Below are 27,799 nucleotides of genomic sequence, written 5' to 3'. Positions count from 1 at the left end.
ACCTAGAGTAAATTCCACAGCACACTAAAGTGCAGCTTCTACTTTTTATATACTCTTTTGAGAAATCTTGTGAAAAGTACAGACCTCCCCAGATAAAAACACACAAAATAAAAATATGTATTGAAACCCTGGCATATACTGGAGGCTTGGAAGACATTTAAATATATACTGAGACCTGTGCGCGGTCTGAGTCATAAAACCTTGTACTAATAGTTTATGGGAACCTACCATATGTGTGCATAAAAGACTCTTAAGAAATATTTGTAGTATTGGTTTAAATGATTAAAGGGGGGAAGTTACCAACGAAGGGAGCTCCTTTCTTTTTTAAATTTTGTTTTTAGATTTACGTGCTGGGTGTTTTACTCCAATGTCTATCTGTATACCACATGTATATCTAGTGCTCAAGGAGGCACCAGGTACTGGATCTGTTGGAACTAGAGTTTCAGATGGTTGTGAGCTGCTATGTGGGTGCTGGGAACAGAACCTCGTCTTCTGCAAGAGCAAGTGCTCCTCTTCAGCCCTGGAAATGCCTTTCGCTTTTCTATTTAAGCCAACTATACTGCTAGTGTCTTAAAAAAAAAGCCACACAACTGGCAAGAACAACAGAAAATGGCTTTAATCACACGGTCACAGGTGCTGGCTAAGCATACAAGTAAATAACTGCGCAGGTGGTTCAGGTATATCTGCACTGAAAGGTTTTTAACTGGCTACCAACGACTCTGACCTTACACAACAGCTCCTAAAGAGTGATCAACGCCGGGGCACGTGCTTTTGTTCCCAGCACTTGGGAGACAGGCAGGAGGATCTCTCTGAATTCCAGGCCTGCCTGGTCTACACAGTGAATTCATTCTAGGCTAGCTAGAATAAAACAACCAAAACCTTAAACCGTAACAAAATTTTCTTTCCTTAAAAAATTTTCCCTTGCTGAGCGTGGGAATGCCTGTAAGCCCAGCACTCAGGGAGGCAGAGGCTGTGAGTTCTAGGCCAGCCTGGTCTACAAAGCGAGTCCAAGACAGCCAAGGCTACACAGGGAAACCCTGCCCCGAAAAGCCAAAAACATAACATATATATATATTTATATATATGTATTTTTTCCTTTATATGTATTTCCTTATATATGTATTTTTTTCCTTTAAAGTTTCCACATAGTTGTTACAAAGCCAATCTGCTAGTTTAGAGCATAAAAACAAGGAGAAAACGAGCCTCTCAGTAAGACACATCAAGCTGTGCTGACCAAAGCAACATTTTTAGATTGACACAGTAAGGCAACGGTGACACAACAGATATGCTATAAATATGTATATGATATTTGTATGTTGTCCCATGCAGTTTATTGTTATTCTAAAAAGGCCTCTTCTTGGAATTTTATCTCATTTTATTACCCATTGTGGAACAAGATGGGTTTGCTTTCCACCTCCTTTGTTTTGTTTTTGAGACAGGGTCTCTCTTATCTTAAGCTGGCCCCAAACTCACCATGCAGCTGAGGTGACTATGTAGACCCCCTGTCTGTAGTCTAAGTACAGGGTTACAGGCATGTACACCACTCAGCACTCCTGTTTCTACAGCGCTGCAATGAATCAACCACTCTGTGCGCGCTAGGCAAGCACGCTAGGCAAGCACGCTACCAACGTGCAATATCCTCAGCTCCCAAAGCTCACTTGTTCATGTGTGCCTGTGTGCTTGGACAGAGGTCAGAGAGGGACACAGGGCATCTTTCTCAGTCACTCCCCACCTTAGTTTTTGAGACAGGGTTTCTTGGAGTCTGGAATTCACCAATCCCGCTAGACTGGCTGGCCAGCAGAGGGATCAATCGTTTTTCCTCTGCCAGTCCTGGGGATTACAGGTGCGTGCTGCCACACTTGCCTTTTTACATAGGATGCCAGGAATCGAACTCAAGTCCTCAGGCTTATGTGGGAAGCACCTTACCAAAGTCATTTCCCCAACCCCTCACAGTTCACGTAAAAGATGAAAAATTAGATTAACTTTATTTTAAGTGTATTATTGTTTTGTTTAAAAGTATTTATATGTGTCACGTGTGTGCATATAAATATGTGTGTCCACGGAAGTCAGAAGAGGGCACTAAATCCCTGGAACTGGAAGTCATGGAAGGTTGTGAGTCACCATATGGGTTCTGGGAACCAAACCCAGGTTCTCTATAAAAGCAACAAGTGTTCTTAACTCCAAGCCAGCTCTCTAACCCCTCAAAGTTAATTTTATTTTCTCCTTTCCTTCCCTTCCTTCCTTCCTTCTGAGCTAAATCCTCAACCCTGAAGTTCATTTTCTAGTTGTGCAAAATAATTGCTTTCATTATGTCATTTCTGTACATTGGCCAGGAACCACGGTCACTTTTGAGAAGACATGAGAATGAAGTCAAGCACACAGACAATGGAGGAGGAGATCCCTTTAAATCTATAAACAGTGTCCTCTGTAGTCTTGCCTGCAAGCGTGTTGTAATCATCCTGTTTCAGCATTACCTTCCTCAAACACACTATCACCACTGGGAACACAAGACAAGAGCTCAAGGCTTGAGTTCAAATCCCAAACCAGCTGTGTCTTGAGTAACTTAATGAATCTTACAGAAATTTAACAGCAATTTCAGCCGTGTTGTCTAAAGACAGTTTCAAGTCTTCAAACTTTTTGTAGCCAGGTGTGGTAGCAATGTCTTTAACCCAAGGCCCGAGGATCAGTAGTTCAAGACTAGCCTAGGCTTTGTGAAAACCTGTCTCAAAGAAAACAACAACAACAACAACAACAACAAAAAACAACAAACAAACATTTGTGCATTTGTGCAGGGCTAGGGAGATGGGTTAGCTGGTAAAGTGCTTGCCTGGTAATCATAAGGACTTGACTTTGGTCCTCAGAATCCATGTAAAAAAAGACAGGCATGGTGGTGCAGGCTTCTAATTCCAGGAAGCTGGTAGATTACAGAGCTTACTGGTGGCCAGCCAACCAGCCTACCTGCCAAGAGAGCTTGTCTCAAAAAGGAAAAAGAAAAATATATATGTGTAGTACGTGTGTGCACGTAAGATTCTGGTAAGAAAACATCTTAGCTTAAAACCTGACAAAGGAGTTAAATCAGCCTTTGGCCAATAGTGGTATGGTCTATACCTACCTAGAAGACAGACAGTCCAGGACTTTTGGGTCTAGAGTGTTACAGATGTATCTTCACAGTACTCAGCTCACTTCCTGTGCTTACTACTTTGGGAAAACATCATTCATCCATTAAATATAATGGACGGCATACCTATCTTGTTGGCTACAGGACCCTGATTCCTTATAAAACAAGTGATATAAGGCTCAGCAGATGAAGGACTTGTTCCAAGGCTAACAATCTGAGTTGGTTCCCAGAACTCATGATGGTAGGAGAACCAACTTTAGAAAAGTTGTTCTCTGACTCCCCATATGCATGCTATGGTTTCTACACACTCATAGAGACATCACACACACACATGCACAATATACATATAATTAAAAAAATTTATATATAAATCTCAACAAAATACCTAGCCAACTTAAAATAAAGTTCTTTGTTTAACAATTGGTATATTCAGAGACTCTTAAACACTTTGGATTTCAAGTTTTTGCTATCATTAAGAAACTATGAATAAGAAATTTCACAAGATTTCACTGTCATTGGGATGATTTTTTTCTTTCTTAAACAACACAATTAGAAAGCTGACTCTCAAAAAGAAAATATGGGTTGGTAAGTGTGAACACAAGGGCATGTATTTAATACACTACAGATCAGAGAGGTGTGATGGCACATACTTTAATCCCCATGCCCAACAAGCAGAGGCAAGGGAATTCCTGTGAGTTTGAGGCCAACCTGACATACACAGTGGGATCCTGTGTGAAAACAAACACACTCCCACTCCTTCATTATTTCTCTCTAACTACAGAGCCACTGCTCTCTAGCCTTCATTTGGAAATCAAATGGCAAAGCTTACTTTTTGACAAAGGAGGCAAAAGCATCCTTTGGAGAAAGATAGCCTAGTCAATAATTGGTGACAGCACAACTGGATTTCTTTCTGAAGAAGAGCAAAGAAAGATTTACATATTTTGCGTGCACAAAAATCAATTTAAAGTGGATCAAAGACCTTAATTTAAAACCCGAAAAACTGAAATTTAGAAAAAGGAAACACAGAGAATAATATATTGGAGTAGGCAAGAATTATTTTTTTTTCCTCATTTTTTTGAGACAGGTTTCTCTTTGTGTAGCTTTGGTTGTCCTAGAACCCACTCTATAAACCAGGCTGGCCTTAAACTCACAGAGATCTGCCTGCCTCTGCCTCCTGCGTGCTGGGCTTAAAGGCATGTACATTTTTAAATTTTATGTGAGATGGTGTTTTGCCTGTATGTGTGTCTGTGAAGGAGTCAAGATTCCCTGGAACTGGAGTTACACACAGGTGTGAGCTGCCGTGTGGGTGCTGCGAATTGAACCTGGATCCTCTGGAAGAGCAGCCAGTGCTCTTAATGATTGAGACATCTCTTTAGTCTGAAAAATAAAGTTTTTACACCAGCAAAGGAAACAATTAGTAAAGTTAACAGCCTGAACTCAGTATAAAAGAAAATCCTTTCCAGCTCTACTTCAGAAGAGTGGCTAACATCCAAAATTTAATTTAAATACCATAAAACTACCGATTAACAAATGGGCAAATAAACTGAATAGAGAATTGTCAGAAAGTCAGAATGGCTATCTATCATCAACAAATCTTGAGAATAAATGCTAGAGACAACTGGAGAGAAAGGAACCTTTATTCACTGTTGGTGGACTACAAACTAATACAGCCATTGTAGACTCAGCTGTTTTACTACTGGGCTATACCTGAAGATCTACATACCCTACCATAGGTATAACAGCACCCATGTTTATTGTTGCTTTATTTGATATTAGAAAAAATTATTGAACCAACCTAGTTGTCCATCAACATATGAATAAATAAAAACACATTTTTCTCCCACTTAAACAGATGTACATGGCAAAAAGAAAAGCAAAATATAAGGAGAGGAGGAAGAACTGAATATGGGCAATGGACACAAGTTATAAAAGAAGACATAAAGCTAATAGATGCTATTTTTGTCATGAAGTTTTGGGTTTTGGTAGTAGATAGTGCATAAAATATATGTGATACTAACATTCAAATATATTGTCATAACTGCAGATGTTCTCCTTAGAGAACTTCAATATTTAGATTATATAACAATCTGCCAAAATGTCACTCAGAATACAACTGGATGAAGGAAGTTAATTTTAATTTGACTCAGCAATTATTTCTTGGATGTTTCCTGTGATCTCTATACCTAAATTCAGGCAGATAAAGACAACTCCTCTGACATTAGTAAGATGACCTAGTCACTTCTGAGCCTTAATCACATGAACTAAATAGAATGAGGCCAGCCTGGGGCAAATAATATGATCTTGTCCCAAATGAAGAAATTAAGAAAAAATAAATTCAAGCTTTGCTCAGAACATTAATTCATTAGCATCAGCAAAAAGATGGGCTGCCATAATTTTTTGCTCAGTTATGTATCTCAATGCCTGAGAGATGCCTCTCAGTGGGGAATGGGATGTGGAATGGGCTGTTCTCTCATCACTACAAATTAGTAGCTGATGGTGAACAGCTAAACTCAGCACCCTGTCCAACAGATGGTGTAGGCCTCACGAAACACAGCACCCAGGGCACCACTTCTACAGATTAAAATCAGATGGGTGAGAAGTTGCTAAAACAAAGTTAGGAAGCCAAACAGAGCAGCATTCTTTCCTTCTTCTTTTCCAACAAAATGCTTAGGAGACATTCCAATGAGGAAACTAATGATTTAGTCCTGGCCCCTAGTCATTTAAAAGAGGAACCAAGAGCAGAAAGCGGTACATTCTTACTTGTTCTGTATTGTTTGTGTGTACTGTATTCATGTGTGCAGGGGCCAGAGGTCAACGCCAAGCGCCTTCCTCGGTTACTGTCCACTTTTTAAAGGCTGTATGCTGTATCTGTATACTGTGTGGCCATGTGCACGTGTGTACGGATGTACACATGTGAAATGTGCGCTACTACTGTGCAGAGCTGGGTATCTGGGGTCTTTCTCTACCGTGTTCTGTGTTATCTCTTGAAAGAGGGTTTCTCTGACAAAACTGGAACTTTCTGAGGTGTTTTTGTTTTGTTTTCAGCTAGGCAGCTCAGCCATTTCTGGCTTTTGGCATGCTTGCTAGCAATCCAATCTCAGGCCCCCATCCTTGTGCAGCAAGTCCTTTATTCGCTGAGTCATCTCCCTAGTCCTACCATCTATTCTGATTACTAAACTTTTGAGGGTGGGGGATCGGTTTTGTTTTCAAAGGATAAGTTTACTAAGTAGAGTTTAAGAAAAAAAAAATAAGTACAGGTTAGGTGAAAATTCTCACAGCTACCATGAGGAGAGATGGAGGACGGGCTGTGTCTTTTATGTTAAGCATGGACTAGAAAGAGACATCTTACTTAGAAAAAAAGAAAAGGGGAGCTGGAGAGATGGCTAAGCTTGCTAATCTTCCTGAGGAACTGAGTTTTGTTTATAGCACCCACAAGGAGCAGCTCAAACTGCCTGTAACTCCAGTTCTAGGTGATCCATCACCCCCTCTTGCCTCCAAGGGTACTTGCAAGCATGAGGGGCATATGCATATATAAACACACAAACATCTTAAGAAAAGAAAAGGCATTCCCAACTAGTAAGTTAAGAAGAGATCCCAAAGTGAGGTTTTGGTTGTTTCTTTTCTTTTGTTTTTTTTTTTTTTTTTAAGACAGAAAAGTTTTGTAGTGCAAACTTGCCTCAAAATTGTTATGTAGTAGACAATGTCTTTGAAGTCATTTCCTTGCCTCTGCCTCTCAAGAGCTAGGATTATAGGCTTGCATGGTTGCATTTCACTGAAATGTAATTTTATTTGTCTATTTGAAGAGAGTTTCTCACTATGTAACCTAGGCTGGCCTTAAATTCAAGGCACCAAATTTAAGTTTGGAACTAGGATTCCAAGCTTGCCCCACCACACCCAGTTCAAATACTTTAAACCTAAATTGTACTCAGATTTAAATGAGGACACTATGAATTTAGTCTGGTATTTGACAAAAAAGAAAAAAGAAGCAGCTGGTTTTAAGACAATAAAAGCAATGGGTAAGAAAAGCTTCATACAATGTCAGGTATGAGAAAGGAGGAAAGGAAAGAAGAAAGAGAGGGAGGAAAGAACCTTCAGAAAAAATGTCACTGTAGATTTTTCATCCTATACAGAGGCTTTGAGACAGGGTATCATTTTTGCCCAGTCTGGTCTCAGTTGATCCTTTCGCCTCCACTTCCCAAGTGGGGGGATTACAGTCATGTTATCACCACACCTGGCTGATTCTTAGGTTCTACCAGGTTTCTCTCTAGGTGCTTCTCTGACCTCACATTTAGCCAAGTCTGGTGGGAGGCATTTTTGGCTATTACAAATGGGTGAAAGATCTGGTAAATAAACACTCCTTAAGATAGACATAAACCACCTCACTTTCTTCAAAAATCTTCTCTAAAAAGCCAATCCTGACAAAATTAAAAAACCCTTGCTGGGTGGTGGCGGCACATATCTTTAGTCCCAGCACTCAAGAGACAGGTGCGAGTGAACTCTGTGAGTTCAAGGCCAGCCTAGTCTACAGAGTGAGTTCCAGGGCAGCCAAGGCTACACAGAGAAACCCTATCTCAGAAAACCAAACCAATCCAAAAAAACTCAGTTACCATGTAGCTGGGTCATCCTACTAGTCTATGTATCTAACTCTTGTCTTTTCCTCCTTACCAATAAAACCATATTTTTATTCCCAACACACTGCTTTCATTGCAGTCAGGGGTAGTGGCACAAGTTTTTAATCCCAGCACAAAACAGGTAGAGACAAGAGGATAGTAAATTAGAGGCCAGCCTGGGCTACAAAGAGGGTACAAAGCCAACCCAAGATTCATTATTAATACACTAAATTTAAACCTTTCAGACTAAATGCTGGGTCTCCAATAATCCAATTCTGACCAGTCAACTTATATCTGAACTTCTCTAGTTAAGAATACAATATTGTACTGTCCTCCCCAAATGATACTCTCATCTTTGGGCTTTTACTCATGCCATTTCACGCCAAAAATATTCCTCCTCTTCTTTTTCAATTTCTTAGGCTTCAAATTCTACTCACTCAAACCATTCCCCCCCCCCTTTTTTTCCTGACCTACAAAGATCTCCCTTTCCTGAATTCTTATACTAGTATCTGTGTAATCAAATGCAATACTTGTAACATCTAATTTTCCCTGTTAATCATTTTTTATGTTCTCAGAAAGGCTAGAACCTTAAAATTAGGAATTAGGTCTCCAAAGTTGATAGTTTTTCAAGTCAAGGTTTCCCTCTGTAGCCCTGGCTGTCTTGAACTAACAAGAGATCCATCAGCATGGACCTAACAAGCCTCACAAGTGCTGAAATCAAGTGCTGCTATATTTTTCATTTTTAAAATAGCACCACCAAAATAAAATTCAGGCAGTAGTCATTTTTTATATCAACCCAGGAATCCCACCACCACCACCACCACCAATGTTTCAACAGTTCTACTTTTTATTTCTTTAATTTCTACCTTTATCTACTTCTTTCTTATCCTATTGCTATAATAGGTATCTTCACTTCCAAGGCTACTGGTTTTACTGTTTTTTTTTTTTTTTTTTTTTTGTCTTTTTAAGTATTTTATTATGTATACAATGTTCTGCCTGCATGGACACCTGCACGCCAGAAGAGGACACCAGATCTCAAAGGTGGTTGAGAACCATCATGTGGATGCTGGGAATTGAACTCAGGACCTTTGGAAGAACAGCCAGTGCTCTTGACCTCTGAGCCACCTCTCCAGCCCTTGGTTTTACTCTTGATCATTACACTTCTCACATAGTAGCCACAGTATGTATACTCTTTGAATCATTCTTAGGTGCTACTTGGGACATCTTAGCTCAGCCAAAAATTACTTCTTCACTATTTAATAAAACTCTAAAAAGAATGATCCATATACAGTACCAAAATTACTATAATGATTTTTTTTTTTGAGACAGTCTTACGTAGCCCAGGCTGACCCTGAACCCCTCATCTTCTTGCCTCTAACTTCAAGTGTTGGGGTTTCAGATTCGGGTTACCATGCCAGATTTTTGCATCCAGTTACTCTATTGCATATTAAAACCATGTTCAAAAGTCTTGTTTACAATTTCATCCAATACTTATGTAAAGCTTCACTTACACAACAAATTGACAGAGCTTTATCAATTGATGTATCTATATAAAATGCCTCTTAAAGCCACAAGGCTGGTAAAATGGGTCAGAGGATAAAGATGCTTGTCACCAAGACTCACTGACACACACACAATAAACAAAACACCTGCCAACAAAAAGGCCACCAATTTTATCAAATGAACTTTTATAGGCATCAAAATAGCACACTGAACTATTAATCCCAGCCAAGGCTACATCCTGAGACCCTGCCACAAAACAAAATTTTGCCTTGTAAGATCAAAGATTTTTTTCTTGTAAAGAGTCAAATACAAATAAATAGTTTTTCTATGAGAGCTAACTTGGGGAGGAGCCTATTTTTAAGTCTATATGGCACATTCCACTGGTTATCCAAGCAAAAACTTTAAAGGGAGAAGAAAAGTAGGAACAAACAGTTGAGCATTATTTCTGTCAACTTTTTCCTATGCCTAGAAACACCAGAAACAAAGCAAAAAAATTTTCAACATTATTTTCCCAATATACAGAGCAAGTAATTTTTTTTGAAAAAAAAAAAAAAAAAACAAAACAAAACAAAAACCAAAAAACTTATTATCTTATTTTTATCCTTTCATACCAGTTCTTTCCCATTTTCAACAGCAATCCTGATCAAAGTCAGTTGCTTTTTTTTTTTTGAGATAAGAGTCTCAGGCAGCTCATATTGGCCTTGAACTTGCTACACAGCTGAGGATGACCTTAAACTCCTGATCTATGCCTCCTTGCTATGCTATAAATTATAACCCCAAATTCTCAACTCCTCACACCCTAAAACTTCTTACCATTATCCTAAAATCTAGTGGATAAAGTTATTATGGAAGAAAACGAGGTAAATTTTATTTTTAATCTTAAGTGCATTATTAGTAACAGCACTTTAAGAAAAAACAGGAAAGCTGCTGGATCCTATCTAGCATAAACAATATATTCTACTCTCTCATGCTTTTATATAGGTTAAAAGTATTGAATAGGCCAGGTGGTGGAGGTGTACGAGGATAATCCCAGAACTTGGGAGGCAGTAGCAGATGGAGCTCTGTGAATTCAAGGCCAGCCTGGTCTACAAAGTGATTCCAGGACAGTCAGGACTGCACAGAGAAACCCTGTCTCGAAAAACAAAAAACAAAAACAAAATAAAAATTATTAAATAGTGGTTTACATGCTATCACTGCAATTATCATATCATTTTAGAACCCTTTTGGGTCCAGAAAAGCAAAAGAATCATTAAGGCAAAACTATCATATGAAATAAAAACTAAACATCTGAATAACCTCTTTGTCCATTCAATTTCATGTTAGGCCTCAAAAGGACCTTACAAGGACTCTACAATAGGAAGAGAAATCTGGAAAGAAATGCAGTTTTGGAAGAACTGATACGACATACAGAAACACGAAGAGTTCATATTAATTCAAACACTAATGGCCGTCGCCATGCAAACTGCTGGAGATGAAGCCAAATTTGGGAAAAACAGTATTTTATGCTGCAGTGAGAAATTAGGGAAATGCTGTACTGATGCATTAAATTATTTACTATCTGTTGTCACAGACTTACCCAAGGGAATTCGCAGCCACTTCTAAAATCGGTTTGCTTAATAACTTCAAAATAAAGTTCATGTCTTAATGACAGTAATTATTGGAGGCCAACTCTTTTGAAAATGTCAAAGAGCATACAGGGGGATGAAAATCTCCGAAACCTGGGCCATCACCAAGGGACAAAAGGTTTAGTTTCTTCTGATCTGCCAGGGGGGGGAAATGACTTGGCACTGCATCACACACCTAAAAACCCAATAGGGTTTCTTCCCTGACAACAGCCCCGTGTGTGAACGCATACCTTGGTGTGGTTAAGGGATAGACGAAGAGCGAAGTGGATGGTAATTATTTATCTCTAATTTCCCAAGCACCTTCTAAGCCTGCACGATAAAATGCCTCTTCATGGCCATCCGAGGTAAGGAAAAATCCAGACCTGCCCTTCTGCCCACCCCACAGCTTTGGGGGTTTGCACCGCAGCACCGGGCCTGGGGTTCCCTTCTCGGCTCGTCATTGTCCGGTGGGAAATCCACGGAGCGAGAACCGTAACGTGGACGAGAAAGTGCTAACCGGAACAAAAACTAGTATCAAAAATAAGGCTATTTTTTTTACCTGCTTCCCTCGACCACCTCACGTGAAACAAAACCAAGAAAACACCAGCAAACTTGCCCTACCCGTGTGAAATCCCACCAGCTCGGCTCTAGGGCGCTTCTGGGTCGGCCCCCGGGACGCCGAGCACTCGGGGCGCCGTCTCGGGGCCCCCAGCTCCCTCCACGGCCACGGCCCGCGACTAACAGGAAGGGGATGGCCGGACGCCAGAACCGACGGTAAACGAGCGATTCCCGCCGAACCCTGCTCGCACAGGGGGTGAGAAGTGATGCGGGGCCCGGGCTAAGCTCGGCGGAGGCCGCGGGCAAGGCCTCGGGACTGCCGAGAGACAGGCAGGTCTCGCCGAAAGGGAGGCGGGAGAAGCGGGGCCTAGGCCGCAGCAGGCCCCGAAGTCGCTGTTCGCTACTTGCGACCCGGGCATGGCGCCAGGCCTCCGGGCGGGGGCTAGCATTACCTGGACAGGTTCCTGCAGCACCGTCATCCTTGAGGCTCAGGCCCACTTTCTGCAAGTGCCTCAGGCCCCCCCCGTAGCGACTCCGGCCCGGCCAGCCCCGGCTCATTTAAACTCACCAGCGACCGTTACCGGGGGATGGGGGAGGCCGAGTGGTTGCCGAGCTCCTCCGAGCGAGACACGGAAATATCCGAAGTGGAGAGAGCCAAACGAGAGCAAGACAGAAAAGCCCGAGAGGTGTCGGAAACACCCGAGGTGAGTCGGAGGAGGCGGGGCCTGTGACCGGAAATTGTCGAGTGCTACCGGAAACTTGCGTTGGACCCAATCGGAAGTTCCTCTTTTCAGCCACTCCTTCGCCCATGCACTCCAAGCCCCGCCGGCCACACCACTGGGTCACGCCCAGAGAGCAACCAGTAGGTTGGGCCTGGAGGACAGGGTACGGCAGGTCAGCGTTAGGTGGCGGAGCCCAAGTCAGGCTTCGTGCCTCCGCAGGTCTGCCTTGTGGTGCTCGGTAGATTCAGCAAAGGGTAAAATTCTCGTTCGGGGCTGAATTTAATAAAGTGTTTTGAGTTTAGATTGTTATCCACTCTTGGGATTCCTACTAAGGGCTCTGAGGAAAATCGAGGAACGTTTGCAACATTGCCATTCCCCAAATGAATCACACAGGATTCCTGTATTCAAAGAGATTATGGTCTGTTTCAAAAACGAAAACAAAACGACTAAGCTGCATACTTGCCTAGATTGCACGAAACTGTAGGGTGGACATGTTTTGGCTTTACACACTTGCCCTGGGAGGTGGACACGAAAGGATCTAGAGTACAAAATAATTAACAACTAGATAGCGAGTTCGAGGTACATGACACCCTGGCTCATGAAAGAAAAAAAAAAAAAAAAGCAGTGTAACTGAGAACTACATATGTGCTACCTGTTATTGGTGATGTAAAACTTCAGAGAAGAGGAAAACAAGGATTAAAATGACAGATGCAGCTGTAGCCACACAGGGCTTACTTTCCTGCTTTTTTGGTCACATCCTCAGAATAAACCAAGGAACTATTAAAATCTTGCTTTTTACCAGACAAAGAAAACTCTCAAAAGTTAATTTTCTGTTTGGACTCCTCTAAGCTAGATGTGAAACAGGAAATCTTTTTTTCCCTTGATAAGGATTGACCCTCTCACGCCTGTGCATGCTGAGCCACATCCCCAGTTCTCTTGGTACTTCTTTGTATTCTTTTTAAAGTTTTGGAAACACGGTCTCAGCTATGTTGCCCAGGCTGTTTTTGAACTTCTAAGTCTTGTCTTAGCCTCTTAGACTACTGCTGGCACCAGGTATAAGTCTGGAAATCAATCAGTCTCAATCCGCCCACCCCTTCAATTCCACATTGGGTACAGATGACTAAGTTAGCACGGGTTCCTCTCATCTTTTGGGTGATGCTGGAGGAAATTCATTTCACGGTTTCCATCATCATCATCTTCTTCTTCCTCCTTTCCTTCTGATAGATCTTTATCTTTCTCTACCAGTCATCTCTAGACACTGCCTACGTACTCATAGCCCCATGAAGGACTGGTGCTAAGGTAATTTTCAGCTGCTCAATGTCCTGTGTTCTTTTAGTGGGACTTTGTTGGATGAATTAGAGTGGGAATAGATGTCTGTGCTAACTTACATAACAGTTTCTAGCTATTTAAAGTTCGCTCTAAGTCAAATGAAATTCTTCAGATATTCTGGTCACATCACAAAGACCTGTGCAGCAAGAGATGACCACGTTAGAGAGTCACATAGACATAGAATGTTATCATTATTGACATAACTAAGGATGGAGGACAGCTTTACCTCTGGATCTTGCTGTTAGCTGAGCACCTCAATTCTCCGCCACCAAACCTTTCTCTTCAAACAATGGCCTCTCATTAGTTGGTGGCCTATCCCAGCTTCACTTGGTGGCTGTCAAGATAGAGCATGAAAAATAGAAGCTGTGAGGCCCCTTCAAGACTAGATTTATAAGTCAAACCCATTGTTTCTTGTTGGTCAGTTTAAGACACAGGACCAGACTGGATTCTCTCAGAGGATAATGAGCTCCGTCTCTTGTTGAGGAAGTGGCACAGTTACCCCACAAAAGGCATGTGCTTTGGGAGGGACTGTTGGCTCATTTTTTATTTCTTTCTCCAACACTGTAGTACTGGAGACCAGACCTGTAGGCTGACTTTTGGCTATTGGATTCTTTTTCCTACTTCCCTATACCACCCCTATTCCTTCCAAACCCATAACACTAGGTAGGAGAGAAAGAAAGTTAGAGGGGAAAAGGGGCATCAGTATAGTTAGACTACTTCCTGCTGATTAGGGGTGTCAAGTTCCTTGGGGCAAATTTAATCTGTGTCATTAGGATATCTCCAACCATCAATCCAGCTACCAGTGCAAACACCAGCAACAGAAGCCACATCAGCCACCACAGTCTTTCAGGGATTTAGTTGTTTTTTGTTTTGTTTTGTTTTTGTTTTGTTTTGTTTTTGTTTCTCCATGGAGCCCTAGCTGTCCTGGAACTCTCTTTGTAGACCAGCCTAGCCTCCAACTCAGAGATCCACCTGCCTCCGCCTCCCGAGTACTGGGATTAAAGGCATGTGCCACTATTGCCCACCTGGCACATCTAGCAGTTAGCAAGAGTTTTCAGAATTCCAAACATACACTACCCTCAGCTGGCAAAAATCACACCTCTGTCAGAGCATGAGGCAAGTCACAGTCAGATGCTGTGGACAATCCGAAGCAGCCCCGTATCCCACACCTGGGAATAAAACAAAAATGTATTCCCATAATATTTATCTGTTTTTAAAGAAACCAAAAATTCCTACAACACAGCTTTGCAAATGCTAGGCAAGCACTACCAGAGAGGCGCGCCTTCAGCTTGGGCCTCCTTGGAAATGGTCTGCGACATCAGGCCTAGGGGAGAGAGTCTGCTCGTGGAACTGGAAAGATAAGGATGACTCAGAGACATTACACCTAAGATTTGACCTGGGGGGAGGGGAGTGTGGAGAGATGTCTTAGTGCTTAAGAGCTCAATTCCCAGCAACCACATCTGTAATGAGATCTGGTTCCCCCTATTGGTATGTATGAATACATGCAGGCAGAGTGCTGTATAACTAATAAATAAATATATATATATATATATATATTTTTTTTTTTTTAAAGAAAGATTTGACCCTGGAGTTCAGGGTCAACTTGGTCTACAAAGAGAGTCCAGGACAGCCAGTGCTATACAGAGAAGGCCTGTCTCTGGGGCCTTTAGTCCCAGCACTTGGGAGACACAGACAGGTGGATCTTTGCAAGTTTGAAGCCAGCCTGGTCTACATAGTGAGACCCAGGACAGCCAGGCACCTTGTCTCAAAAAAAGAGAGGGGGTTATTTTGACTCACAGTTTGAGGGTACATCCACTCACGAGGGAAAGGCATGGCAAGAGGCACCCACTTTGCACCTGCAGCGAGGAAGCAGAGAGAGGGAGGCTGCTGCTCAGCTCCCCGCCACATAGAGTCTCATCGCCCGCAGTTCCGGTGCTCCTCTCACCTCGGGGACCCTGCCCTAGAAACTCCCTCAGAGGCCTGCCCAGAGGCTCGTTTTCATGGCTGGTTATTTCAATCCTGTCACGCTGACATCGGGACAAACCGCCATTGATTATTAATTATTTGGAAACTTCCTGTAAAGCCATCCAAAGCGGTGTTAGAAACAATCCTAAGCTGTGTTGGCACTCTATAGCAACCGCACAGCACCACTAATTCGGGATGCGTGCTTATTTTATACACCGAGCTCTTTTATCACACAGGGTGTGTCCACTCAGGTCTTGACTTGGTCAATGGTGGTTTTGTAAGCTTAAAGGAAGTTTTGCCAGAGGACAGTCTAAGGTGTTTGATGCCACTGTGAATTCTGAACTTAGAATCTAAGTCTTCAAAGCCTCTGCCCCATAAAAAAAGGGCATCTCACACTGGAGAACTAGTTCAGTCAGTAAGTGCTGGCCTTACAAGCGTGAGGAGCCAAGTTCAGTCCCTAGAACTCCTGGGGAAAGCCATATGTAGCAGCACACAGTTGCAGTCCCAGGGCTAGGGCTAGGGCAGTGGAGTCCCAGTTAGACCCGGGACTAACTGGCCATCCAGCTTAGTCTACGTGGTAAACTCCACGCCAATCGAAACCATGTGCCAAAAACCAAGGGGGAGATGACTCAGCGGTTCAGAGCACTGGCTGCTCTTCCAGAGGTCCCGAGCTCAATTCCCAGCCCCCACACGGTGGCTGGAAACCATCTATACTGTAATCTGGTGCCCTCTTCTGGCTACAGGTGTATATACAGATAGAGCAATCATGCATTAAAACAAAACCCAGAAAACGAGAAACAAAAGCAAGGTGGAGCCAGGCTCTAAGCCTTTAACCCTAGAACTCTGTGGGCTCTAGGTTAGCCCGTTCTGCATAGCCCAGGTGAGCCAATGCTGTTGTAGTGAGACCCTGTCTCCAAACAACAACAGCAAACACACAAACAAAACAAACAGAAACAAATTTCCAAAACAAGTGAAATAAAAAAAAAAAAATCCCACCAGAGTAGATGCTGTTTGGAAATGACACTGGAGACCTCCACATATCTGTGGGTATGCACACACGCACACATACACACACCCAGCCTCTCTTCTGACTACTGTTCACCAGGTTAATCGTCTGTCACAGCAGTTTTCTATTGCCCCACAGCAAGGCCACCGCATCTGAGGTACTCTGGTGAGCTCTTGTCCTTTTGGTTGTGAGCCCAGCCTTAAATGGTGGAGTCATTTCTTCAGCCTATCTGATGGGCTCTTTTAGAGCATTTGACTTAGTTCCTGGGTATGCTGGTTAGTTTTTGCCAACTTGACAGAAATTACAGTTGTCTGGGATGGGAGAACCCCAGTTGAGGAATCGCTTCCCTCAGATGAATTCTTGATTTCTAGCTGATGTGGGAGGGCCCCAGGCCACCGTGGACGGTGCTAGCTCTAGGCAAGTATGCCTGGGCTGTGTGAGAAAAGCAGCTGACCGAGCCTGGGAAGCAAGCCAGTGTTCCTGTGGCCTCCGCTTCAGTTCCTGCCTTGAGGTTTCCGCCGTGGTCTTCCTCAGTGATGGACAGTTATCGGAAAGTGTAAGATGAAATAAACCCTTTCCTCTCCACGTTGCTTTCGGTCATGGTGTTTGTCACAGCGACAGAAACCAGACTAGAACACTGGTTGACCTACTTAAAACTGTCTTGCAAGTGTTGTGGTACCCTGCTGTTATCCAATACCCTGTGTGCTTATCTAGTAAGTGTTAATTAACACTACCATAAGTGTTAATTCCCAAATGTAGATTATTTGTTGTAAAAGTTTGTTTTATTTTTTAAAAATATTTATTTATATTTATGTATATGTGCATTTTTTAGTGTGAGTTTATGCTACGTGTGTGTGGTGTGTGTGTGTGTGCATGTGTGTGATGTGTGTATGTGTGCGTGTGTGCCCGAAGAGGCTAAAAGTGGGCATCAGATCTGGAACTGGAGTTACATGCCACCAGTTGTGAGCTGTCCGACATTGATGTTGAGAGCTGAACTGGGAACTGAGAACCTCTGCAAGAGCAGCAAGTGTTATAAACCCTGAGCCATCTCTCCAGCCCCATTTTGAAAACGTAAGTTTATTTTCTTTGCTATTTGTGTCTGGGTGTGCGTGCGTGCGTGCGTGCGTGCGTGCGTGCGTGCGTGCGCTCATGGATGCGTGTGTGCATGGTGCACCATGAGAGTCAGAGGACAGTTAGGGAGTCAGTTCTTACTGTCCTTGTTGAAGCAGTTGTATTCTGCTGCTCCTGCCGGGCTAGCTTCCCACCAAGTTCCCCACCCTTTCTTGGAGACAGGGTCTCGTGTGTCCTTAGTCTTCAAGGTCCAGGTTTGCAGAAGAAGCTTGGCCTCACACTCACTCTACAACTGAGGTTGACTTTGAACTTTTGATCCTTCTGCTGCCACCTCCTTGAGGGCTGGGATTACAGGGGTATGCCACACACCCAGCTTATGCAATGCTGGGATTAGAACCCAGACTGTCATGCATGCTAGGCAGACACTCTATTAACTGGGTTACACCCACAGCCCAAGTTATTTCTTTTCCTTGGCCTGAATCATAATCTATTTAACATTCAGTTAAATCTGAAGGCCTGAACTTTTGTCAAAAAGCCAGTTATAGGAGCTGGGATATAGCGTGGTTAGTAGAGTGATGCCCGGGACCAATCCCTAGCACCGTACAAAACTGGATATGGTGGTTCGTGCCTGTAATCCCAACACTTGAGAGATGGAGACAGGAGAATCAGAAGTTCAAGGTTGAGTTTCATGAAACCCTGTATCAAAAAACCAGACAAAGAAAGAAAGCCAGACACAGTATTACTGTCAAAGGCCAGACCCTCAGGAAACAGCTTAGAGCACACACAGCAAGTGTGTTCTTCTTCTGAGCTCCCTCACTTCCGCTCTGCAGCTGACTTCTTGTTCCTGTTGGGTAAGGCCTTATGCCCTCTACATCTTACTTGACTTCAGGACTTCTCCCACCACGTTTTCTCCTTCCTCTTTGCCATTTCATCCTCTGCGGCTTTGATAACACAGTCCCTTGTTGGCTATCCCCTGGCGATCTGATCCTCACTGCTCTGTTGGTTTTGTTTGTTTGTTTGTTTTTTGCAGTACTCTGCCAGCCCCTTTGACATTTGAGGGCATCAAGGGGCCTGCTTTAACCTTTATCTCACTCTGCATATTCTTCCTAGGCAAATTTGCCTATAATTTTTTTAAAGATGTATTTATTATGTGTACAGTGTTCTGCCTGCAGGCCAGAAGAGGACACCAGATCTCATTATAGATGGTTATGAGCCACCATATTGTTGCTGGGAATTGAACTCAGGACCTCTGGAGGAGCAGCCAGTGCTCTTAACCTCTGAGCCATTCCTCCAGCCCAAATTTGCCTATTCTTGTGGCTTTTGTTTCTTATCTACAAGTCATTTAAAGAAATGGTATCTATGGTCAACCACTTATTAGAACACCAGGCTCAAGTAGACTGCCAATTAGACATTTCTATTAGAACGTTTCACAGGTACTTTATTCAGGGCGGGGCCTTCATCTCATACTTGAAATGGCTCCTAGCCTGGTTTAAGACATCATTGTATTTTACACTGTTCAGGCATATTGCTGATATTGTTGGGGTCAGGCACAGCTCAGAGTTACTGACAATGAACCCTGAGGAGTCCCCCTCAGTGGCTTGGGCACCTCCACACAAATGAGGCCATGTTTCTCGGTTAACTCTGCAAAAAAGAATTTCAGGGCATGTCATGGTATTGTGAAGCCATGGAGTTTATCGATGGGGAGAAAGTATAAGTGTATTTGAGGAGAGTCAGGTGTGGGCTGTAGGAGAGCAGGAAGTGCTTCAGCCTGTGCTGAATGATCTGGGATGTAAATGTACATGCAATCTAATCTTCTGCAAACCTGGACCTCGAAGGCTTCAGCTTCCAGCCTTCATATGCTAACCTAGGTCTGGAATGTTTTCAGCCTCCGAGACTCACGGCTGAATAAGCTCACCCTTTCTAGTTCTTTCTGAACTCTGGCTGGCTGGCTCAACTCAGCTGTTCTGGCTCAAGAATACTCTCCAAGATGACTACTTCAAACTGGCTTCTCTCTCCTTCTCACTAAAATGCTGTACTTGGAAAAACCGCCTCTGATCTCCACAAACTGAACTGCTTGAGCTGAACCGAGCAGAACTGTCCTATATTCCTAAATCCTACTGTACTGTCTCCACAAACTCTCTCTCTTTCTGCAGTGCTCTTAAGTAGCTTCTCTTCACTGGCTGACTCATTCTGTTAAAAAAAATTCTTCATTCTGTCTGCCCCTCAATTTGACATCATTGTTTGGGATTAAAGGTGTGTATTAAAATCCAGCCAGAGGGATTAAGGGAGTGTTCTAAGGATGTGTCTGTAATCTATCACACAGAGCTACGTCTTTGAATGTGATCCCTTGCCAGAGCAGCTATGTTGCTGAATTAAAATTCCTCTACATGGGGGCTTTTGAGTTGCATTGTTTTAATCTATATCTAAGGGAGGAGAACAAATATGTTGATATACTTATATTCTTGACCAGAGAATTTGGGGTGGGGGATTTATTAATAGCTCGGCCTTGAATTTATGGGGACCCTTCTGCATCAGCAGAGTTAGACCCGCTATTACTAGATTGGACAAAAAATAATAAATTGTGAAAACATTGACAATGAGTGTGTGCCTAGGGGAGTTAATAATGCAAAATTGATAAGGAAGATAAGGGTTAGTTTAATAAAGTTTTTTGCACAATTCTCGACTCTCTGTCTTTGGGTGGTGTGCTGGTTGGTTTTTGTCAACTTGGCCCTGACTGGAGTCATCTGGAAAAAGGGAACCCCATTAAGAAAATGTCTGCATCAGGTTGGACAAGTATTATAGACAAATCTATAATGATTCATGTGAGCGAGCCCAGCCGACTGTGGGTAGGTCATTCTTGGGTTGTTAAGAAAGGCAAGCTGAGTGAGCTATGAGGAAAAAAACCAGTTAAGCAGCATTCCTTTATGGTCTCTGATTCAGTTCCTATCTCCAGGTCCCTATGCTGCCTGAGTTCCTTTCTTGGCTTTCCGCAGTGATTGACTGTAACCTGTAAGCCAATAAACTCTTTCCGCCCCAAACTGTTTTTAGTCATAGTCTTTTTAAAAATATATGTTTACATATTATTTATCTGCATGTATGTCTGTGTTCACACAAGGCAGAAGGGGATGTTGGATCCCCTGAGACTAGAGTTAAAGATGGTTGTGATTCTACAGTGTGGATGCAGGGAATTGAACCCAGATGCCCTGAGTGCTCTTAGCCGCTGAGCCTTTTCTCCATGCCCCTTAGTTACTGTGGCCTTTCTCACAGCAATAGAAACCAAACCAGAAAAGATAGATCTCTTTCTCCTGGCACAGGGAGGGTACTTTTCATGTGGGAGTTTCATCATCGCTTTTTACCCCTAGGTAAAAAGGAATGTCCAGGGCCCAAGAGTGTAGCTCAATGGTAGAGTACTTGAGCCCTGGGTTCCCTCCTCAGTGCCATAGAAAGTAAGAATGAAAAGGAAGGTCAGAGTGTCCTTCTTGCATCTGCTGTTTTTCCAGTGCCTTTAGCTAAAAATAACCAATGTGTCAAGGCAGCATCTTTGATTCTCTCCAACCCCTACGTCTAGTTACAAATATAACTTCTTGTTTCTTCCTGCTTCTAGTCTTTCCTAGTCCCCAAAATAAGTCTGATCATCTGAGAACCCCCTCTCTACCCACTGGAAGGATTTCCTATCTCTCTTACCCCCAGAGTATCTTCCAAATGCCTTACCTGGCTTTCCAAGGCCCTCCCAGGTCTGGTCCCACCTGTTGGTGCAACCCTGTTTATCCTTCTTGCCTTTACACGCAGCTTTTCGGCTGTACAGAAGATCATCATCCGTTCTCTTCCCTCAGAGGCTTTGTGTGTCTTTCTGTCTCTCCCGGGAGACACCCTGTTTCTTTGAGATGGGATCTGAAGTAGCCCAGGCTGGCCTCCCCTGCCCTCCTCTCCTTTCTTCCCTGTGCATCAAAGAAAGGTCATATGTGGACACGGTAAGAACACTGCCAGAAAGACAGTTCTCCAGAGAAGCTGTTTGCTGGCATCTTGACCACAGATGTCTAACTTCTAAAACTTCGGGAACATAAATTTCTATTGCTCTTGACACATGGTCTGTGGCATTCTATTATAGCAGCCAGATGAAATGACTCTATTTAAGTCTTGTCTCCCTGTAGGGAGGGCCCAATCATTCTCTACATCACTGTTTGAAAAGCATCAACTGTATAGAAGAAGACGATTAAAAATATTGATTGTGAGCTGGGTGGTGGTCGTGCATACCTTTAGTTCCAGATCTATGGGAGGCAAAGGCAAGTGGATCTCTGAGTTCAAGGCCAGCCTGATCTACAAAGCCAGTTCCAGGACAGCCAGGGCTACACAGAGAAACCCTGTTTCAAGAAGCCAGAATAAAAGAAAGAAAGAAAGAAAGAAAGAAAGAAAGAAAGAAAGAAAGAAAGAAAGAAAGAGAGAAAGGAAAGAATTGTGATTAAAACAGAATCCTTTATACATGTTACCCTTTCTTCCTAAAATGTTTTCCCTTTATTCTCTTAGCAGAGGAATTCTGTTTGTCTTCTCAGCCTCAGTGTCCGTATCTCATGTTCATCCCTGTCCTCCCTCATCTAAATGACTCACTTCACCCTCTTACCTCGAAGCAGTGTACTCTGATCTTTCATATAGGCATGGTAACTGTAATATATATATTTTCTTGAGACAGGGTTTCTCTGTATAGCCCTGGCTGTCCTGAACTCACTTTGTAAACCAGGCTGGCCTCAAACTCACAGAGTTCCACCTGCCTCTGCCCTCCTGAGTGCTGGGATTAAAGGTGTGCGCCACTGCACCCAGAAGTAATTGTAATTTCTTTTTAAACTCTGCAAAAGCAGGAACCTTAGTCAACCATGATTTTTCCATCACCTTGCACAGTTGTATGATATTAAAAATATACATATTTTTGGAATACCTAATGGCTAAATGACTTGGATATTTAATTTTATCTCTTCCATTCTTTGCTTGTTTATTTTGTTTTGTTTGTTTGTTTTAGAGTCTCACTTTGTAGCTCTCCCTGTCCTAAAACTCAATAAGTAGACCAGGCTGGCCTCCAACTCACTCACAGAGATCTGTCTGCCTCTGCCTTCCAAGTTCTGGGATCAAAGGTGTGCCCTGCTGTGCTCAGTTTCTCTTCTCTTCTTGATGCTATTTTGAACATTTTTTTATTTTTTTATTTTTTGGCATATTAGAGCTGAGGGTATTTAGAATGAAAGCAGATTTATCTTTCTGTATTGAGAACCAGCTGCCATCTTGAACAACACAATAATTACACAGAGGAGGAGTTTTCATGACCAGCCACCTACTTCAGAGGAATCAAGTGGTCCTCAATATCCTTCATCTCAGGGAGCTGGGGGAGATTGCTCAGTTGGTACAGTGTTTATTTGCCTTGTAAGCATCAGGACCTGAGTTGTGTGGTGCTTGCAACCCCAGTGCAGGGAAGGCAGAGACAGGCAGAACCTGGGGCTGACCAGCCAGACAGCCTTGCTTGTGTGGAGAAAGCTCCAGGCTGCTGAAGATCCTTTTCCAAAAATCTAAAGCCTTCCGTGGGTGGGGGCCGGAAAGATGGCTCAGCAGTTACGAGTTCTCATTGTTTATCTAGAGGTTCTGAGTTCAATTCCCAGTACCACAGGCAGCTCACAGCTGTCTGATGCTGTTTTCTGGTGTGCAGATGTACATGCAGACTATATATATATATATATATATATATATATGTTATACATAAAGAAACAGACAAAAGTATCCAAAGTAGATGACCCCTAAGGAATGAAGTCCAAGGTTGACCTGTGGCCTCTCTACACATGCACATACATGTGCACACACAAATTCACATTCTTACAGAGTATATTCTTTACCCTAGAAGTCACCAGGACCAGACATAACTCAAAAAATGCATATATATATATATATATATATATATATATATACATAGCCATACCAGATGTCACCTTTGTATTTAAATAGATTCAGAATACATTTCAGTGGCTTTGGCATGATTTATGATTCTCTGGATTATGGGAAAAAATGAGTCAGACATAGGCCTGAAAGATATGGCCTCACGTGGGAAGCAAAGGTCCTCAAGAAAAACAGTGACAGGAATGTTAAGAACCCTGTGAAGGAAGTCTGGGGGCTGGGAGGGCCAGTGTTGGTGCTACAAAGAGAAGAGTAAAGCCAGGCATGGTGGGTGATGCGTGCCAGTCATCCCAGCACTTGAGAGGTTGAGGCCAAAGGAAGGGTCAGGGCTTCAAGGGTCTTTTTGACCCTGCCTCAAAAAGACAAATGAGAACAGGGCAGAAGCAAAGATCTTGCCATGACTTCATCTCCAGGGACTGTGTGAATTTTTCGTAAGAGGACAGCTAACACACAAAGTGAAAGAACAAAATCAAGGTGGCGTCTGAGGCGCTGGGGAGTCCAAAACTGCCGCTTGAGGAAAGTGGACTATGCTATGTGCTCCTTGGCCTAAGGCTTGCATATCAAATGCACAGGCAGAGTTTGAAATAAGGGTGGCTCAGCTACGGGCTGGGCCAGCAGTTAAGAGTACTTGCTGCTCTTGCAGAGGACCTGGCTTTGATTCCCAGCACTCACACAGTCCCTCACAACTGCCTTTAACTCTAGTCCCGGGGTATCCGATGTGATCTTTTGGCCTCTTTGAGCACCAGGCACACATGCAGAATAAAAATATATATAAGCAAAACCTCCATATGCATAAAATAAAAATAAACAAATATTTAAGAAATGCTTGGACGGAAAGTACTCTAGTTTGCTGGCCTGAAGTGGAGACTGTGCAGTTAGGTTAGAACTGTGGTGTTGGGGGCAGTTGTTGACAGTTTAAGCTCCAGGCTGATGACTCCAGAGTTAATAAAACAGCATCAAGGTGACTGACTGTAAAATGACCTCATGAGAAGGGAATCCAAGGGAGATTATGCTAGCAGCTGAGGATTAGGTGAATCAGGGGGAGAAAGCCCACTGGTTAGAAATGTCACAAAGAGATGACGAGGGAGTCCAGGCCCTTCTAAATTTCCGTATTCCTAACACCCTAGACAGTTAATCTGGAAAAAGATTGGGAATTAGGGCTGGAGAGATGGCTCAGCCATGAAAGGCTAGGCTCACAACCGTAGATATAAAATATTGGGAATTAAAACAATTGTGCGTTATGAAAGGGAATGTTAATGAAAAGTATTAAGAAAGATTCTGAAAGCATCCAAGATCTAACCAGAAGGCTTGGTGTGTGCATATTTAGAAGCAAAAATCTAAACTGAATTACCTTACTGGCTATCATCTTTTTCTCCTCCCTCAGAAGGGATCCATATGTCTGCCTGATCACCGGATCCAAAACGTCTGTATCATTTACACATCCGTGTTCAGGGCTGCCCTGTTCACAGTGACTAGGAACTGGAATCAGCCCAGATGTCCATCAGCTGGTGAACAGGTAATGAACCTGTGGTGCACACACGCAATGGAATTTCACTCAGCTGTGAGGAAAGACGAAATTGTAAAGTTTGCAGGAAAATGGACGGAACTGTAAGAATATTCTACTGAGTGAGGTAACCCAGGCCCAGAAAGGCAGACGAGGCATCCTAGCTTCAATATTTGGGATTTACATGCGCGAGCTGGAGTTTCTGTAGAGGCCAGGAGGCTGAAAAGGGGCCAAGGTCGGGGCTCACGGAAGGGGGACAGTAGAAAACCTGGGCTATAAGAGAAGGGCGCTTTGAGGATAGAAGGATTTAAGGGGTGGACGGGAGTAGGAAAGTAGCAGAGAGAATGGAGTAGAGGGAGGATTGAAACCTAAGAGTGCAGTCATATGGAAACCTACTATTTGTGGAAAGCTAATTTAAAAAATAATTTAAAAATATCTGGATCATCTAGAACAGTGGTTCTCAAACTTTCTTGTGTTGTGACCCTTTAATACAATTTCTCATGTTTTGGTGGCACCCCAACCATAAAACTGTTTTTGTTGCTACTTCATAACTGTAATTTTGCTATGGCTACAAATTGTAAATATCTGTGTGATCTGATGGTCTCAGGCGACCCCTGTTAAAGGATCATTCAACCCCAATGGGTCACTATTCACAAATTGAGAAACGTTGCTCTAGAGAGAGATCTTTGAATAGGTTCTTTCTTTTTTCCTTTGCTACCTAGGTTCTAGGCACTTTCATTTAATTCTGGATAAATTGCAGAACAAGGGAGCAAACAAAGACACAATTATATTCTTCTTCTCCTTCTACATAGAATCCCATTTAGCCCAGGATAGCCTTGAACCACCTTTGTAACTGAGGCTGGTCTTGAACTCCTGATCCTTCTGCCTCAACCTCCCAGGTGTTAGGATTATGAGTGTATGCCATTCCACTCAACTTATATTCAAATCTTTAGTATTTACCATAGATGGCTTGAATAAACTTTGTTATTTTCCTTGTGTTTCAGTTCTGCTATTTGGAACCCAGGCATGGTGGGTCGACAAAGCCTTTAATATTAGCACTTGGGGAGATGGAGGCAGGAGGATCAGGAGTTCAAGTCCATCCTCTGCTACATAGATAGCTTGATGCCAGCCATGGCTACAACATACATTGTCTTAAGAAAGGTAAAACACCAGGGCTAGAAAGGTGGCTTGAGAAGGGTATGCTTTCTCTGAAAGCATGCGGACTTGACCTTGGCTCTCTAGCATCTACACAAGAAGCTGAACTTGGTGCTTCTTGTGACCCCAGCATCGTGTGAGCAGTGCGGACAGGCAGATCCCAAGAGTTCACTGTCTAGCCGGGCTAGCCAAAATGGGCAACTTCTGGTTCAGTGATAAGCCCTGTCTCAGGGCAATAAGGCAGAGAGTGGCAGAGGAGGACACCTGACATCCTGTTCTCGTCCATACATGTACTCACACACCCACCTGCACACCCAAGTGCACGCAGGGTGCTCACGCGCACACACACAGAAACACGGAGAGACACAGAAAGACAGGGAGCTCAAAATTCAAACCAGAACAGAACAGAACTCCCCTCACAAATCTATAATTTGGGTCACTGGGGACAAGCCAGGTTTAAAATTTGCATCTCCTTCTAGTATCTATGGGATTGGTTCACAGGTTCCAGGACCCAGGATGGGTACCAGCATCCGCCGATGTCCTAGCCTTTTGTACAAAATGGCCTAAATGGTGTAGTCTTTATACACGGCGTAGGCATATGCTCCATCATACTTTATGTCACCTCTGTGCCACTTACACTGCTTAGTACAACGTAGATACTGTGTGACTACTATGCCAGGATATAATGAACATGAACAAGTTTGTTCACGTTCAGACACGGCTGATTTTTGTTGTTGGAGAAAGGGTCTCCTCGTCTAGCCTAGGCTGGCCTCTAGCATTCGGCAATCCTTTGGCCTCGGCCCCGAGTGCTCGGATTACCACTGCGCACCACCACACCTAGCTTTCCAAACGTCTTCCACCTGCGGTTGGATCGGCCCACGCAGCCCTCACGGATACAGAGGACTGAAGTGAATTCGTAGTGTTTCACAGGAGAAATGTTCGGAAGTCAGTTGGGAATGTGGAGCTTGAGCAATCTGGGAAAGACGCTGGGCCTTTGGGATACAGATTTTTTTTTTTTTTCTAGGCAGGACTAATTCATTTTCTGTTATATAATACCTTATAAAATCATCTTGAGTGTATTTATCAGCTTGTTAAACTACGTATGGAGAGTGAGCATCCTGAGGTCCCTTATTCACCTTAGCAACAGTACTGGTGCATTATGGGGGCTCAGTACCTGGTGGCTGAGCAAATAAATGTGTGTGGAGTGGATACAGGAGATAAAGGCAAGAAGGGGGATGGCACAGCTTTGCTTCTTTAAGTGCCTCAGAAGAAGGCTCAGAGGCTACAGCACTGGCTCTGGCCTCAGGGAAGCCATTGGTAATGTGCTAGGAAGGAAGCCGGAATTCCGGAAGCCGAAGAGGAAGCTGGTATGCCGAGAAGCATCTCTGGCACTGAGAGTCCATTCCTAGAATAGGAAATTTTTTTTTTCCTAGGGGGAAAAAAGCCTGCTCAGGCATCTCCTGTCTTTTCCTGAGAACTATGCTGCTGTGGGTGTCAGACCTCACGGAGCTTCAGCTCTGCCTACTCCATCCTCTGCCCTACGATAGTGTCTTGGGTTCTCGTCTCTAATACGACCCAATTGTGACCTTGGGCAAGTCACCCCCTTCCCTCTGGGCCTCGGTAGTCCCCTATAGCTAGGAGCACGTGAAGTCTGGCTCACTTGATCGCCACCAGACACCAGCTGTCCTGCCCTCTGTTGACTTCTTCGGGAGAGTCTCAACCTGTT

The 27,799-nt window shown here is 43.3% G+C and overlaps 2 protein-coding genes across 6 annotated transcripts in view; one reads left to right on the top strand and one right to left on the bottom strand.

Moving 5' to 3' along the window:
• Positions 1 to 11,985, bottom strand: part of Cdc27 (cell division cycle 27) — a 55,222-nt gene extending 43,237 nt beyond the window's left edge. For all 4 annotated transcript variants that reach the window (XM_021631862.2, XM_021631863.2, XM_021631864.2 and 1 more), the window contains exon 1: positions 11,846 to 11,985. In XM_021631862.2, coding sequence (XP_021487537.1) covers positions 11,846 to 11,872 — 27 coding nt within the window. In that variant the 5' untranslated portion in view covers positions 11,873 to 11,985. The remainder of the gene's footprint in view (positions 1 to 11,845) is intronic.
• Positions 11,094 to 27,799, top strand: part of Myl4 (myosin light chain 4) — a 38,466-nt gene continuing 21,760 nt past the window's right edge. Inside the window, exon 1 of one of the 2 annotated variants that reach the window (XM_060386563.1) lies at positions 11,094 to 12,097. In XM_060386563.1, the coding sequence (XP_060242546.1) occupies positions 11,811 to 12,097 (287 nt within the window). In that variant the 5' untranslated portion in view covers positions 11,094 to 11,810. Of the gene's footprint in view, positions 12,098 to 16,795; positions 16,972 to 27,799 lie in introns of those variants that run through there. The other variant, XM_060386564.1, reaches the window with a different exon arrangement.

This window comes from Meriones unguiculatus, chromosome 7 (genome assembly GCF_030254825.1).
Source record: "Meriones unguiculatus strain TT.TT164.6M chromosome 7, Bangor_MerUng_6.1, whole genome shotgun sequence".
NCBI lineage: Eukaryota > Metazoa > Chordata > Mammalia > Rodentia > Muridae > Meriones > Meriones unguiculatus.
This window is presented reverse-complemented; position numbering and strand designations above follow the sequence as displayed.